Source organism: Poecile atricapillus, chromosome 3 (genome assembly GCF_030490865.1).
Source record: "Poecile atricapillus isolate bPoeAtr1 chromosome 3, bPoeAtr1.hap1, whole genome shotgun sequence".
In the NCBI taxonomy this organism is placed as follows: Eukaryota; Metazoa; Chordata; class Aves; order Passeriformes; family Paridae; genus Poecile; species Poecile atricapillus.
In genome coordinates this window covers 68,492,456-68,507,594 of record NC_081251.1, presented here as the reverse complement: position 1 = coordinate 68,507,594, position 15,139 = coordinate 68,492,456, and the positions used below count along the sequence as shown (strand labels likewise).

At 35.6% G+C, this 15,139-nt stretch overlaps 1 protein-coding gene across 1 annotated transcript in view; it reads left to right on the top strand.

Moving 5' to 3' along the window:
- Positions 1-15,139, top strand: part of FMN2 (formin 2) — a 155,958-nt gene that overhangs the window by 99,721 nt on the left and 41,098 nt on the right. Inside the window, exon 15 of the mRNA XM_058836733.1 lies at positions 6,085-6,177. Within this exon, the coding sequence (XP_058692716.1) occupies positions 6,085-6,177 (93 nt within the window). The remainder of the gene's footprint in view (positions 1-6,084; positions 6,178-15,139) is intronic.

The window sequence follows — 15,139 nt, the reverse complement described above, 5'->3', positions numbered from 1 at the left end:
TAGGCTGTGTGGCCCACTACATCTCCCTGATTTGGAATAAATGTGACTGAGAATGTTTATAAAGTGTTAAGCATCTGCAGAACACTTTGTATTTTAAAAGTGTGTTCCAAGAAAAGCCCCAGAGTATCTTGGAAAAATGCATGTTCCCTAGTTTTTTCACTGCTTCCTACAGTCACTTAATGTTACCTATTCAGTTTGGACCTGCTAGTTGCAAAGCTGTTATGTGCTCTCATGTTTAACGCCTGTTGTGTGAATAAGAGCATTGGAAGTACCATCTTGTACTTTTAAAAGCCTTTTGGGGCATTTTGGGATGGTGTCAATGTACAACTGAAAGAGTTTGGACAGCAGTAGGCTTGCTAATCATTCCTCTTGCCTCAGTAAAGGTAACCCTCAGTACCTAGAAAGAGTCTCCAACTCTGAGAGTTCAGTTGAGCTGTAGTTTGAGATGGAATTTTCTTCTTCATGGTCAAATCTATGTCTGGGGTGCAGGGATTACTTTGCAAAATAAGATTGCATCCACTATTAACTCTTTAATAAGTAATATTAATGCTTTCAGACTATTTTTTTTTAAAAAATGCAGCATTCTATTTGCCCCTCTCTTTCTCTCACACACACACACATATGTGTGTCCTTGTATCTTTTCATATTCTCAAGACTGTATTCTATCACAGTTCTGATCATGGATCTAAGACTCTATCAGTGCCACTTCTTGATCAGAAGCAAGAGTGTATTAATTGCAACTTCAGTTAACAAACTTGAGCAGCCTCAAGCTGTTTAGGGTCCCACTTCAGATGGAAGAAAGGGAAGGGATTACTCTTCTAAATTTGATTGTCCTCTCCTAAAGGAGGAGAGGGACAATCTAAGGATTGATAGATGTTCCAGTTAGTGAAAGGCCTCATCTGGTGATCTGTCTTTTAAAAAACTGAAGTTTGGTGAAATAAGATTCCTACGAGATTTTCCAAAAAGTTGTTTTTGATGTGCTTTTGCATTGATGTTTCAAGAGAAAGTGGAGCTGGAGTAGAGAGAATTGAAATGAGGGAAAAATTGTATTCTTTGGAATTTGAATTCATTGCACCATCAAAAACATTCTGCTCTAAGACAATTTGAAATGTTTGTGGTTTTGTCATTCTTTGTCAATAGTTTTGATATAAATGTGAATGAAGATATTTCCCAATTAAGAAACAGATCTTTTATTTTTCTTCTATGATCCATATTCTGATGAAAAAATCCCTTCAGTCTTTTATTTAAAAATGCCAAATCATTCAAGGTGATTAGTAACAAAATAATATAGCAACAGTAGTGGTTTGAGTCACTCCTCCAGTCATCGGTACCACATACCTTTACAGAAACAGGTACTGTTTTAACTAAATTTAATCTTTACATTTGCCTACTCATTAGCAGCTGTACATCCACAAATTCTATCTGTTCAGTTATCACTGAAAGGGTTAATTGCTGCAGCTATGCTGCATGCAGATTCCTAAACCTAAACCAGATGTAAACTAAAGCCAGGCTTTCAGTCAATCTGTGAGTCATATTTTACTGTCCTTAAAACTCCAAACAAGGAGCTGTCTATGGAAGCCCTTGAAGACTCAGCAGTTCTTAGTGTAAGTCATTACAATTCCAAAAAAAATAAATAAAAGAAAATTAAGAGCTCTTTCTGTATTTGTGGCTGGGTTCATCAGAGTTGGTCTTTTGATGAGGCCAGCATTGTTTCCTTTAGATAAAGTCTAAACTCTCTTTTAAAGGTTAAATCACAGGTTGCAATTGTAAGGAATCCAGAAAGTGCTGAGGAAGTTGAGAAAGCAGTGATTTTGTTCTTCTATAGTTTTTCAGACAAGTAGGACACAGGCACATCTCCTGTGGCAGTGAGTGCTCACAACCTCAGAAAATTAAGGACATAATTTCAAAGCTTCCATAAAGACTTAAAAACAAATAGTCTATCAAGTCTTAATTAAAGGTGTGCTTTCAAGTATCTTAAACTATCTTGAAAATCCACCTGACTTCTAGCAGGTTTCATGGTTATCTATATAGTTTCTGAATTAGTTAACAAAAACAGCTTAATGGATTTGTTAATTACTCATCCAAGATAATTCATTAGTCTGCTTGGTTTTTTTGGGTTTTTTTTAATAATGAGTTGGTTTTTTTATGGTTGGGTTTGGGGCTTTTGTTTGTGTGTTTTTATTTTTTGTTGAGTTTTTATATTTTGGGGGTTTTACAAGAAAAATCCTGTTGTCCATTGTTATTCTGGCCAAAGAAAATGCAATAAGCCTGAGGACCAGCTGGTTATCTGCTCACTCATTTTGTTCAAATAGAGATCTTTTATGTTTAGAAGAGATTTGTGCTTCCAGGGGCTAAAATTTAGCATCCAACAGAACCAGCTGGAAAATGTGCATTAAAAAGATAGCCTGAATGTTGAAAACTTTTTTTTTCTCCTTTTCAAAAAGGGAAAGTAACTATTTCTGATAATGAGACTGAGTGCATTTTACATCACTTACCAGAATCACGTATTGAAAATGTTAGTGCAAAGCACAGATTGTTTTGTCTCTTTCCTTTTCTGTATAGATGTCTCTTAAATGATACCGGCTGTTGTGAGACTTTATCTTTTTAGTAAATTGACCTGAAATAGAACTAAAAAAATAGGATGAGCAAGCTAACACAATAGCTTAAAAAAATGCAATTAATTGTATTTTAACATAGAAATAGAGAATGAGATGAATTCTTGAGATACTGGATACAGCTGGAATTGCAATTTGTTTAAATCTCTAAGCTGGTTTTGAGCACAGATTTTCACATCAATATCCAGATCAGGAGCATTTGAGACACCTGTGTATGTGTAGGCAAAAAGCTACCTGTTTGAATTGCCCACAAGAATCTGTTTTGATTGCTTCTATGAATAATGACATACAGTTCTCTGCAGCATATGATCTTGAAAGGAGATGAAATTAAATTATCGATCCTTTCCATTGTTGTTGATATATTACTTATATGTTAAAATTTATTTAGAGGGCTGGAGAAAAGGTGTCTCTGCCCTTGCCAACTTCTGCTTAGGATTTAAGATCTTTGGAAGGTCTCAAGTGCATGATTTGGGATGAGAGGATACCAAAACCTTCTCCTTGCTTCAAAGCAACAAAAAGTATCTTTATTCCTGTTTGGGCAATTCAGTCTTGTGAGATAAACTTCTACCTAGTGCTTGGCTTTTGTGACTGCCTGTATGAGTCTCATTTCTAGTGCCTTGAATACCTTTCAATTCTTCCACTACAAGAAAATTTAAAATCTGCTCAAAGTAAGTGGTGTTTTAAAAATATGTTAACTTTGTCTAAGTTTTTCAATTGTATATACATCTGCTAAAATGAGAGAATAACTAAACGTGAGAATAGAGAAGTTAAGATCGAGTTTTGAGTCAGTTAATAATAATCAGACAAGCTTTTGCTTTACACAAAACTTCTGCAAAATCATCATAGCAGATCCCCTTTGCCAGTCTATTCCTTTGATATTTGGGATGTTTAGCTGAGCTGTTTCATGGAGATAAATGTGTTTGAGTATGAAGCTGAGGAGAAAAAAAATTAAATTTAGAAAGTTGTTTGTATTTTCACATACCTTTTTTTTTTTTTCCCATGCTTTTTCTCCATGTTGCTTAGAAGTTACTAAATACCCTTCTGACAGAAGCATTTACTCAGTATCTTCTTTCTTCATTTGGGCAGAAATACTGAGAACTGGTATTTTGTACCGCTTTCATTTGATCAACACTCCAAGTTCTTCAGTTACAGTGAGGAACAGCAATGGCTCATATGAATAGTGGGGCTTTATATTCTAGTGACAAATTACAGAAAATAATAAATGAGTGCTATATCCAACAGGTTGTGCAGGGAGACTTCAATTCCAGTCTTGGTGATCTGGAGAACTTAGAAACTTAGGAAGAGCTTACAGGCCTGTTAATTCTTTAATGAAGAAAGCAACTGATGAACTAGTTTGTTTTAAGCATCATTATAATCATTCATATGGTAATAATGACTGGATTTTTTAATTTTTAAATCTGACTGCTACATACAATATTTTACTCTCTCTACAGCAAGAGGAAGGGATTGTTTTCCCTATGTTTTCTTTTGCATTTTAAATTATTTACACAGCATTTTCAATTCAGGAATATGGTAAAAAATGGACATGAACTGTTATTCTTCTGAACATCATTGATTTTTCACAGAGGGAGGGGTGTAGGCAGAAAAGAACAAAAATTACTCCACCAAAAAGTAGACAAACAAAGCTATCATTAAATGCACACCCTTTTCCCACACCACACATTTGTGCACAAACAAATCAACTATGGGAGAGCCTCCAGTATTGAAATTGTTAAGGAAGAGACATTTCCTTTTAACTGTCAATAGTGCATGTTTTGTTGAAATGGGTATGGGCTAAGATTTTTGGTGGGTATGAGTCTTCTTAATATACTTCTCTCACATTGGCTGAGAGATCAGAGGTTCAACTAAGCTGCAGACTTCAAGAGAATATAATGCTGTACTGCTCTGAAAAATATTTAGTCCATATTCTTGAAAAAGATACAAAATTTCAGTGATATTACATGTTACAGTAAGTTCTGTCACCTCTTTCAGCTCTGACACTTATTTCTGCATAAGAGAAAAGAATAATCCAAATTCTCCATATTACCTTCAGAATATCTCCCTTTGCAGAATGGTACATAGGTCCTCTATTTCTTCTTCTGTCATATGTTGTCATAAAATCCATGATCATTTTGATCCCTTCCCCTGTTTCACATGTACTGACTAATACTTGTTTAAAAACTACAAGCTTCCCATTATATATTCTATGACTATACTGGGGGGGTGTTAGTTATTTTTAATATTGCTTCATGGGTAGATTACCCATCTAAGTAGACATATTCATGTTTATCTTTCCCCTAAAAGTCTGCTGTTATTATTTCTATTTTGCTCTATGCTTAAAAAAAAAAATTAATAGAAATGTAATTGTTATTATCACCCTGGTTTTATTCCATTTGTGTGTTGAGTCAGTCTGCTTTTGAGTATATGTGCATTTTAAATATTAGGATAGTGTTTTCTGCTACCTCAAAATATTTTTATTTTTAAATATTTTTATTTAAAATATTTTAAACCTTTAACAAGTTTTCTGTCTTTAAAGACATAGTAATAATTCTTTTTTCCTAAAGAATTACCCTGGAGGGTAAGCAAGGAAATGCATGTTTTGGAATGTGTGCAATTGAACTGGAAATTCTGACACAGAATCAGGCAGAATAATTTCTGTTGAATTACAGGAACTTATCACAGCCTACAGAGATTTCCCTTATAGTGGAAATTGGAGTTTAACATTTACATGAAATAATATTCTCCAGTTTTCTCTTGACCCAAACTAAATTAGCTTGGAAAGCTGGTGAAAGTATGATGATACCACCTTACCCACAAATAATCTTTGTGTCAGGGGTGCTTTAGGCTCCAGATTCTGTCTTGGTTTTCAGTCCAATAAGAAGCAAGCTGTTCTTTTTCAAGTTCTCTCACAGAGTTTAAGCCATAAGTACAGTACTCTTACAAACTTCCACTTTAATCCTTTTGCATTATTACTTTTGAACAATGCAAAACTCTTCACTACATCTGTGATTTTATCAAGTATCAAGCTCTCATCTGGCTTCACTTTCTAAATTAAGGTCATTCCTACTATTTGGTGCACGTTTTGCATCTGAACCTTATCTTGATTCAGGCACTATTACCTCGAGCCAGGTATATCAACACAGCCTGGAATCTGAGGTTGTAATTATGTTCCCATACAATTCTGCCTCTTAAATTTGTCTTTCTCCTTCAAAACAACTTAATACTTTTGTTAATTTTTACTATCACTTATTTAAACTCACGTGCTGGGCACAAGTTATCTGCATATAAAAATATTTTACTGGGAACATGACTGTTCCTTATTCTATTGTCATAGTGTTTGTACTTGTGGTGTGTTTGAGGCACATATTCCAGCAGTTTCACTGGATATGAATTAAAGTGTTTTTTATTACAGTATGCAGATCCATGCTATGATGTTTCATCCTAAACTAATCTGTTACTTCAATTTCAGCATGTGAGACAGAAGCAGCAAAAGTTTATCAGCTATCACTAGAAGAGCACCTACAGCCCTTCAAAGACAACATGGAGCAATTCATTAGTCAAGGTAAATAATGAAACGTCACTTAACCTTTTCATGACATTTCAAAGGAAAGTTATGGGAACAATGTTTATACGTTGTGGGAATGGGACTGTTTATTTTGGCACCTTAGAAAGACATGGATTAGTTTGATCAGATGCCACACAGTTCTAACAGATTTGCAAAATTATTCTCTTGTGCTGTAGGTGACTCACTCTCCTTTGCATGACAGCAAAGACAAATGCTATTGGCTTGAGTGTGTGATCTTCTAAGTTCAACATTCCAGTAGAAAACAAATTTACAGCCTTTGTTCCCTGAAAAATTATTGAAGCTGGATCTGTTTCATTAACTTAATTCCAATGAGATAATTCTTTTGTATGCGCCAAAAACGTGGAATAAGCATAACAGAAGTAGTTAAAGATTTTCCAGATATACTGCAAATCCATGTGAAATACTTGGATGTGATCAATAGTTAACACTGCAAGGAAAAATATATTAGAAATATCCAGGATCAACTGGCATCCTAAGTATTAGTAGAAAAATACTTTCAAAATGAATAGACTATGCTTTACTAGACCTTTCTTTGATAAGATTTTAGGAAATATGGATAAGTTTAGGTTTTGACTAATGGTATGTCAGAGCATCTCTTGAAATACTACTCTGCAGTGACCAATTTGCTTTTTAATACAAGTCATAATTCAATGCATCAAGGTTAAAATACCCTGATGAGTACACCAACATAATTTAAACATTTTGCTGCTCCTTCTGCTTTGATATTTCCTCTTATAATCAAAGGCAGACCTGTTGTCTCCTGAACAGGCAAACTATGTGAGAATTCTGTTTCTAGTGCTGATTCATGAATTCATTAACCTAGAGATGTGTTAAAGAGCTACCATATCCAGAAATAGCTAATAACCAAATGTGCTTTGTATCTGAGAGGCCGGTCAGATATGTTTGTATTTCTTTCTGGCTAGAGTATCCGAGATGACTACCTATCCAGATGTTATAACTGGAGTGCCTACAGTGACAGATTGGTTTGGGTTGGAGGGGACTGGAGCAGGCTGCTCATGTGCTGATCCATGCTATGGGACTCTCAATTACAGGGAATAAATTGAGCACACCCAATATTTTTAATTGTCAAATATGAACTGATGTTTTGTAAGACAGATGTCTACTAGCTAAATCTGGTAAACAGGATGTTGTCTCCAGCACTGGTAGGTATGAACTGATGTAAAGCTGGATTCTGGTTGGGTTATTAATATTAATTCTTATTAATTAATATTCATTATTAATGAATAGTTCTATGCCATATAGACATTATATGGCATATCAATATTCCAGTAGTGGTATGATTGAACATGTAGCAAGTGTTTTACATTAGGCTTATATTATAGTTTTTATGTGTAGAGAGGGGACATTCAAATCACAAGTTTGTCTGTAAGATACCACTATTGGCATACTGTAAATCATGTCATTTTAACCTTATTAATAGAGTAGGAAATCAAACATGGATATTACCCCTGGAAGTGTTCAGGGCCAGGTTGGATGGAGCTCTGAGAAACCTGGCCTAGTGAAAGTGTCCCTGACTATGGCAAGAGGGTTGGTTGATCTTAAGGTGACTTCCAACCTAGGCCATTCCATAATTATATGATTGTGCTTCAGCAGACAGTAAAATCTGTTAAAACTGTGTTTTCTTCCTTTTAGAAACCATATTTTTAAAAGTATCTAACTTATGCTTATTTTATGATTTCTGGCTATACTTTCCAGAATATAATTTTATGTATCTTGTAGAGTGATCTGGTTTTGCAAGGATAGGCAATTTCCTTTGTGATTATGGGTCTACTTTAGGACAGTGAGGAAAAAGAGAAGGAAAAAAAAGTATATCCATCACATCCATTAAGAGCTTTGCTGTGTTCCCATATTAATAGTGTATATTGTTGGGTAGTTGACAAAAGGAGAAACCCATAATGTCAGTAAAAATATCACTGTCTCATTTTCATGAAAATAATTGAAAATGTGTATTGTGAACACAGTAAAATGTGACTAAACAATTTCTACATTTTTTTAAAACCGTAGGGCGTATTATGCAGAATTCCGTCCCAATGTAAGAAAGACAAAGGCTAACATATAGCAAAAAAGAATCCCTGGTTAAGTTCCAAAAATAAAGTAATTTAAATACCTTTCATTATGAAATCCTTTGTTTTTACTTCATGGGATTGAATTCCGACTTGAAAGAGGCCATGTTTAAAGCAGGATTTCTCTTTCCTGTTCAGTGTTTGACAGGCTTTTGATCTAGATATTTTTTCTAAGGGCTTTTGTTGTTTGTGTAGACATAATCGATGAGTCTTTTCAGCTAGACTGCACACGTGATCATTTAGAAAAACAGAGGGACAATTCTTGGCACCTTTTGGGGATTTTTGTTTATATAACATATGCTCTGGGCAAAGGAAAATCAAACTTTACGTTTTTATCTTTTCAAGTTCCAGTTTCTCTAAAGTCAGAAAAAGTTTTAACTTATAATTCAGATGAAAAGCATTTTTCATAAGGTTGAATAATTTGGCACGTTTATGTGATGCCTTTTCGGAGTAGATAACTCGTGTGCATAATGGGACCTAAAAGTTCAAAGTAGCTAGTTACTTACAACATATTCACTTATACGTGTTGCAAGCAGCTAAAATGGAAAATGGTTTTCCCATAGGCAAGAAAACTTGGACACCAAATTAAATATCCTTGGCAAGGAGTTAGAAAGGCCATGCTTTATAAGAATAATTAATGTCACACACAGCTAGATAACTTTGAGTTATGTTACTGCAACTAGTCTAGATGATTGTTGCTAATGATGTATTAATTAAAAAAAAATCTTTTTTTAATGTTAACACTTTTATTAGATTCATCAGAGAAAAAACAAGGTTGTATATCACTAGCTTGATTGTAAAAATGGTTTCATTTGAAAGCTAAAGAAGGGGAGGAGGCAAGAATGTGTTCAGAATCATGAATTTTTAGATGAAAATCGTAGTACTATACATGATGAAGGCTGTTCAGTATTTGCCTTTTTATCCAAGTGAGAAGGCTAAACAATCAGCATGTGCATTAAAATATGCAAATTAGTGACAGGATGCCAGTCTCTTCTTGAGGGACTTCATGATCATTCTTAAAATGATCAATATACTTAACAGAAGGTTAAATTACTGGTGCTCTCCTTCCTAAATTGGCTTAGTGGATATTGGCAAGCATGATTTATCCTATCCACTGGATATTTGAGGGTCTGTGTGCTTCAAAACCTCCAGCAAAATCCTTTCTGTTCTTCCAGGTTCCCTTGTTTTCTTCTACATTTTCTCTTCCTTGTTTCCATGTCTTCTTTTTGAGTTCCCATACTGCAATCCCATCAAATCACCAAATGTATATGCGGTTCTCTTGCTCTTACAAATGTCAGGGGTTTATTCTGAACTTTTCCATAGCCATACTGTTTAAAAAGGGGGGGAAAAAAAAAAAGTGGAAAATCTATTTCAAAAAAGGGTATTGAAGAAAAGTTTTCAGAAAATACAGTTTTCAAAATTATTTTGTTTCTTATTTAGTTTTTTATAACCATTTCTCTAAGCATTTCCAATATGTAATACATAATTGTGAAGTTTAATAAAACAATTGTCCTTTTCCAAAGAAAATTTATTCATACCACCCAACAGGATTTAACATTTGCATGTCCCCAGTATAGCATATATAGTCACATTTTCTGTCTTTGAGTTATTCCCCACAAGTTATCACAGTTTGAAGGAGAGGGGTTGAAAGCAAAGCTCTATTTGGGAACCTTGTCTCCATTGTTCCATATGTAGATGTGGATAGATGAGGATGTAAATACATGAGAGATCACATCTATCAGCTCAGAAAGCTTAGAAGGTTTCAGAAATCACTTCTTTCCACGGTGAAAATGAGTCTGACATGAGACAGTGGGGAAATGCTGACGGTACTAATTTCCATGCAGTTTGTAGAGGAATTTCATTAGCAGTTAGTAATCCTTTAACCTTGTCCCCACTGGACAGGTTAGCCAGCTCATGCTGAAAGAACTGTGTGTGCATGAACCAGGAGTGATTCGTAGTCCCCAGGTTTTTACTGTGGTTAACTTGGCAGTGCAATGCATTCTCTGGGTGTTTGCTGTTGGGATCCTGTCTAGGCTGTGCATTCTTGTCAGCTTGATAAAGAAGGAAGCTTATGGCAGGAGGTAGCAACCATCACTCCCTCAGAATAGTAAGTCTTGTTTTGGAGGTGGGAAGATTCAATATGTTGAAATCTCAGCTTTTCCACTGAGATTCTATAAATTGTTAAAATGTTGCAGACTTTAAATCTGAGCAAATCATCCTACATCATATTAAGAAGCCAAGCCAATATAATTAGTTTCAGACTTTAGAAAAAATATTATGCCATGGGACAAGAATTGTTTGCAGAAGTAAAAACAAAAATTTCTGATATTTGGCTAGTTCATTTAAAAGCAATAAGAATTATTTCAGTGTGATTTTAAGTTTGGGACCACAGGGTAACCATTCAATCTTTGGTTCCTTCTAGTCTTATTCTGCAGAATTCTGGTGTTCTGCTATTGTAAGTGAATACCAGCACCAGGTTTTGTCCTGCTGGACCCAAGAATATAGACTCTTCTCCAGACCTAAATTCTAGTCACATCCTCATGATGTTACAGAATAAAGGTGCTAAAATTGTCCTGTTGGTTGAACTGTCTGTAACTATCTCCTTTTGTCTGGAAGAGCATTCAGGAACCAAGTTTCCAAACTGTTAGTAAAGGAATGTATAAATCACAGTGAGTTCTATTTATCGCTGTAGCTGCAACCAGATAGCTGGTCGTGATTTGTTCTTTTAAGTCAAGTAGAAAAAGGCTGTGCATCATCAAATGATGGACTGTGAATGAGACTAAAGCATCAGACTGAATCTTGGATGTCTGCGTTAAGTTCCTGGCTCCAGAAATACTGTAGATGATTGCAAAACAAGTGCTGCTAGATCTTAGTTCTGGCCTTTTCTAACCTGGAATGATTGATTTTGCAGATTCCATTTTCTTTAAATATTGTTTTTATGATTTGATTAATATAAGGGAGAACATAGCAGTAGTTCATAATTTTTCTGAAAATAATTTGAGGAAAATATGACTGAAACATAATTAGGAAGATATATGAATAAATGTGTTTTTGTTTTTCTTTGAAAAATTGCATGGAACTTTAAGATGTTGAATATTAGTAATTTATGTGGAGACACTCACTTTAAATATTATTATGATTACCAAAATATACTCATTACCAAGATCTAGAAAATACTTTTTTCCCTTTTGCGGAAAAAATGCTGAAAATGAAAAGAGAAAGAAAATGTTGGAGGAATATGAAGCAGCAATATAAACTCACTAGAACAAAAGATGCAGGAATTCAGCTTAAGCAGTTTAATTTTATGAATGTTTACATTTTTCTGTTAGTGTTCTTTTTGTTGAATTATTGCAGGAGCTTTTAAAACTTTTTCTTTGAGTCCAGAAAGTATTTTTTTAATCTCACACTGACATCTTAATGCTGATAAATAGTTCAATGTCAGCATGATATAAACTTGTCCCTACTTCAGATGTCAGCACCTCCATTGGTGTGCATTTTTACATAATAATCCTAATTTGGATTGTGTTGCATTTGCAACACTAGACAGGCTTCACTGAATTAGCCTTACCTTGCTTCAAAGTCCATGAAAGACCAAACTTTTAGACTGGGGCTGTCAGCTGTTTTGTGCCTTGGCAGAGGATCTCTTCTAATCATTTTGGTAAGCATCACAGTGGTTTCAGACAGCACAGGTGTGGTTGAGTTAAAAAAAGGTTTTTTGTCATCACATGAGAACAGATTAATGTATGAGTATCACAATAGCATGAAACAAGTCATCAAACTCAAAAGACTCTGAAAAAATTAGTAAAAACCTTTCAGATAGTTGTGTAGGGCAGAAAATTCATATTTTAAGTCTCTTCTCCAGTAAAAATGTCATCAAATAAGATTTCTTTCATGACATAGTTCTTGGGATGGAGAATGAAAAATGAGAGGACATTAAAGCTTAAGAGCACTTAGGTCTTTCATGAGCTCTAGTCACAATGGCACGTGTTCTTCAGCACTGTGAAGTCCAGGCTCACAAGTGAACAATTCTCTTGCTGGATCTTTACCTGAAACATGTATTTAGTCATAGGTATGCTGGCTAACTTTACATCTGTTTCCTGCCTAACCTAACTGGACCTGAGTGTAGGATTTAAGATCAGTAGCAGGGAACATCAAGTGAGAAGCTTTGCTCCACACAAAATACAATGTATTTTACTTCTGTGAATGTGATATGACAACATTACAGTGAGTAGTTGCTAAAAAGACATAATTAAGTATGATGGAGTGATTTGCTGGGGTTGTTATGTTTGAGGGTTTTTTAAAATGTTGGATTTGGGTCCCACTTTTCCCTCAATTCAGCTGACAGAAGATGTCATCCTTCAAAGGCTCACAAATCACAGAATGGTTTTGGTTGGAGGGAGCCTTAAAAATCATCTAGTTCCAGCCCCCTACCATGGACAGGCACACCTTCCACTAGACCAGGTTGCTCAGAGCCCCATCCATGGCTGAACACTTCCAGGGATGGGACATCCACAGATTCTAAAATGCTCTTGTGGTATTGACTGTACCACACAGCACGATGTCATCAGCACACTTGCCCAGTGTGCCCTCAATTCCACTGTCCATGGGGCTTTTTAACAAAGCTGTTAAAAAGTGCTGGTCCCAAAACCAATCTCTGTGTTATTCCACTTGCCACTGCTTTCTACTTGGACATTGAGCTGTTAAGCACAAGTCTCTGAGTGCAGACATCTGCCAGATTTTTATCCACCCAGTGTCCCATCTGTCAAGCCTGTGTCTCTTCAGTTTAGAGACAAGGATGTCATGTGGGAGGGACGATGTCAAATGCTTTGTATGATTCCAGGCAGATGACATCAGTAGTGTCTTCCCTTATCCACCAACACTGGAACCCCATCAAACCCCAAGAACCACAAAGCCACCAAATTTGTCAGGCAGACTTTGCACTTTGGTGAAGCTATACTAGCTGTCACAAATTACTTCCTTACTTTCCATTTGCCTTAGCACAGTTTTCAGGGTAATCTGCTCCATGTTCTTGCCTGTCATTGACTTGAGACTGACTGGGCTGTAGTTCCCTGGATCTTCCTTATTTCCTTTTTTAAAATGGGGGGTTGTGTTTCCACTTTTCCAGTCACTGGAAGCTTCAAAGATGAAGGATAGTGGCTTAGCCCCTTCCTCTGACATGGATGAATCTCATCAGGTCCCATGAACTTGTGTGCCTTCAGGTTCCTTAGTCTCAAACCCAGTCTTCTCCTTCTTCATTATCTCAGTCTTTGCCTTTGCCTTCTGCAACTTTGGCAGTGTGGCTGGACCACTTGCTGATAAAAAATATTGAGTCAAAGGTAGATCTCCTTTTACAGAATATTAAGTTTTTTTTTTTTGTTTTTTTTTTTTTGCTTTTAAGGAAGTTCAAGTTTCTGTCCTTGCATATTCAATGAGGTTTTAAGCTGCTCACAATCTATGGAGCTAGCACATAATTTGCATTCTTGTTGTGTGAGGGTATGATGTCATGAGGAAATAAAATTGGCTGGAATCAATATAAATGTTTATATATAATTTCTACATAATTATCTATAAACTGATCATAGGTTTGGGGAAAAAAAAGGAGCAACACCATTAAGAAAATGTTCAGCATATTGGATGCTCTATCCCAAGTTATCTTCAAGAAATTGGGGTCTGAATGTTTAAGTTTAAATGTATTTTAATGTCCTCTTTACCTGTATGCATAAAAATCTTAGAAAATGGGGAAGGGGGCACAGATATTCTTTGTGCTGACAATCTTTTGTGAATTAGTCGTAGGAAGTGTAGAAGGATGTAAGACTCTTGATAGGATTCCCAGAAGAAATCCTGCTTTATTCTCTTGTAAGGCGTTCTTAGCATGAATTTACCCAATAGTAAGCCATCCAAATGACTTGGGTCTTTTTTTGGTGTAAATAGAAATTCTCAAAACTATAGCAACATGGCTCTAATGAGTCATTGAAAAGTCTTTGTATCTGTTGGAAAAAAAAAAAAAAAAAAGAAAAAACCCAACTGGCTCCACTTGAAAGTTACTGGAAAGCACATTCATAGCTAATTATAAACAAATACTAGTTAACACTTTAAATAAAAAGAGAGGAAAAAAGCAAAAAGATTTAGGACATAGACAAGCAGATGAAAGGATTCTTGTTGCCTTCCATCTGAGATTACTCAGATGCATTCCTGTATTCAATTACCTGAGAAGATGTGATATTCCCTTAAGAGAGATCGGGAGATCAGAAGGGATGGCAGTTTCGTGCATCTCCTTACTCATAGCCCTTTGAAACTGGTTCAGCAGAAATAGCTTAAATTGCAGCAGGGATTGGGGCCAGACGGTGACTACAGACAGTAATCACTGGGTCAAGATCATACCACAAACCAACAACAAAAAATTCTGGAGGAACAAAAGCTCTGTCAGGGTGTTTGAATGCAGTTTGGGTAGACTTACAGGGTCTGCATGTTATACTTTCTGAATAGGTATCAACGGGTCAGCTTGTTGTGTGACTATGCTTATCTATACATGCTTATTTATACATGAATGACATTAATAATTCTTATTAGTTGCTAGCTTTGAGTCTATTTTTCTCATCAGATCCCTTGCATACTTCATATTCAATTCTCAGCTTGAGTTCCACGCTTTTTTCATAAAGCCGCTAAGCACAAGCCCATCATCATTTAAAAATTAATGATTGTCTAACTTTTCTTTAGTCTTTCCCAAAAGGCACTTCCTTTTTGATAGTATCCATCTAAAATGGCTTAGTTCTTCCTAGTGCCACTCATGCCCCAACCACACTAAATAGGGCATTCATAGAGACCAAGCAACAACAAAATCCAAAAATTGAGGC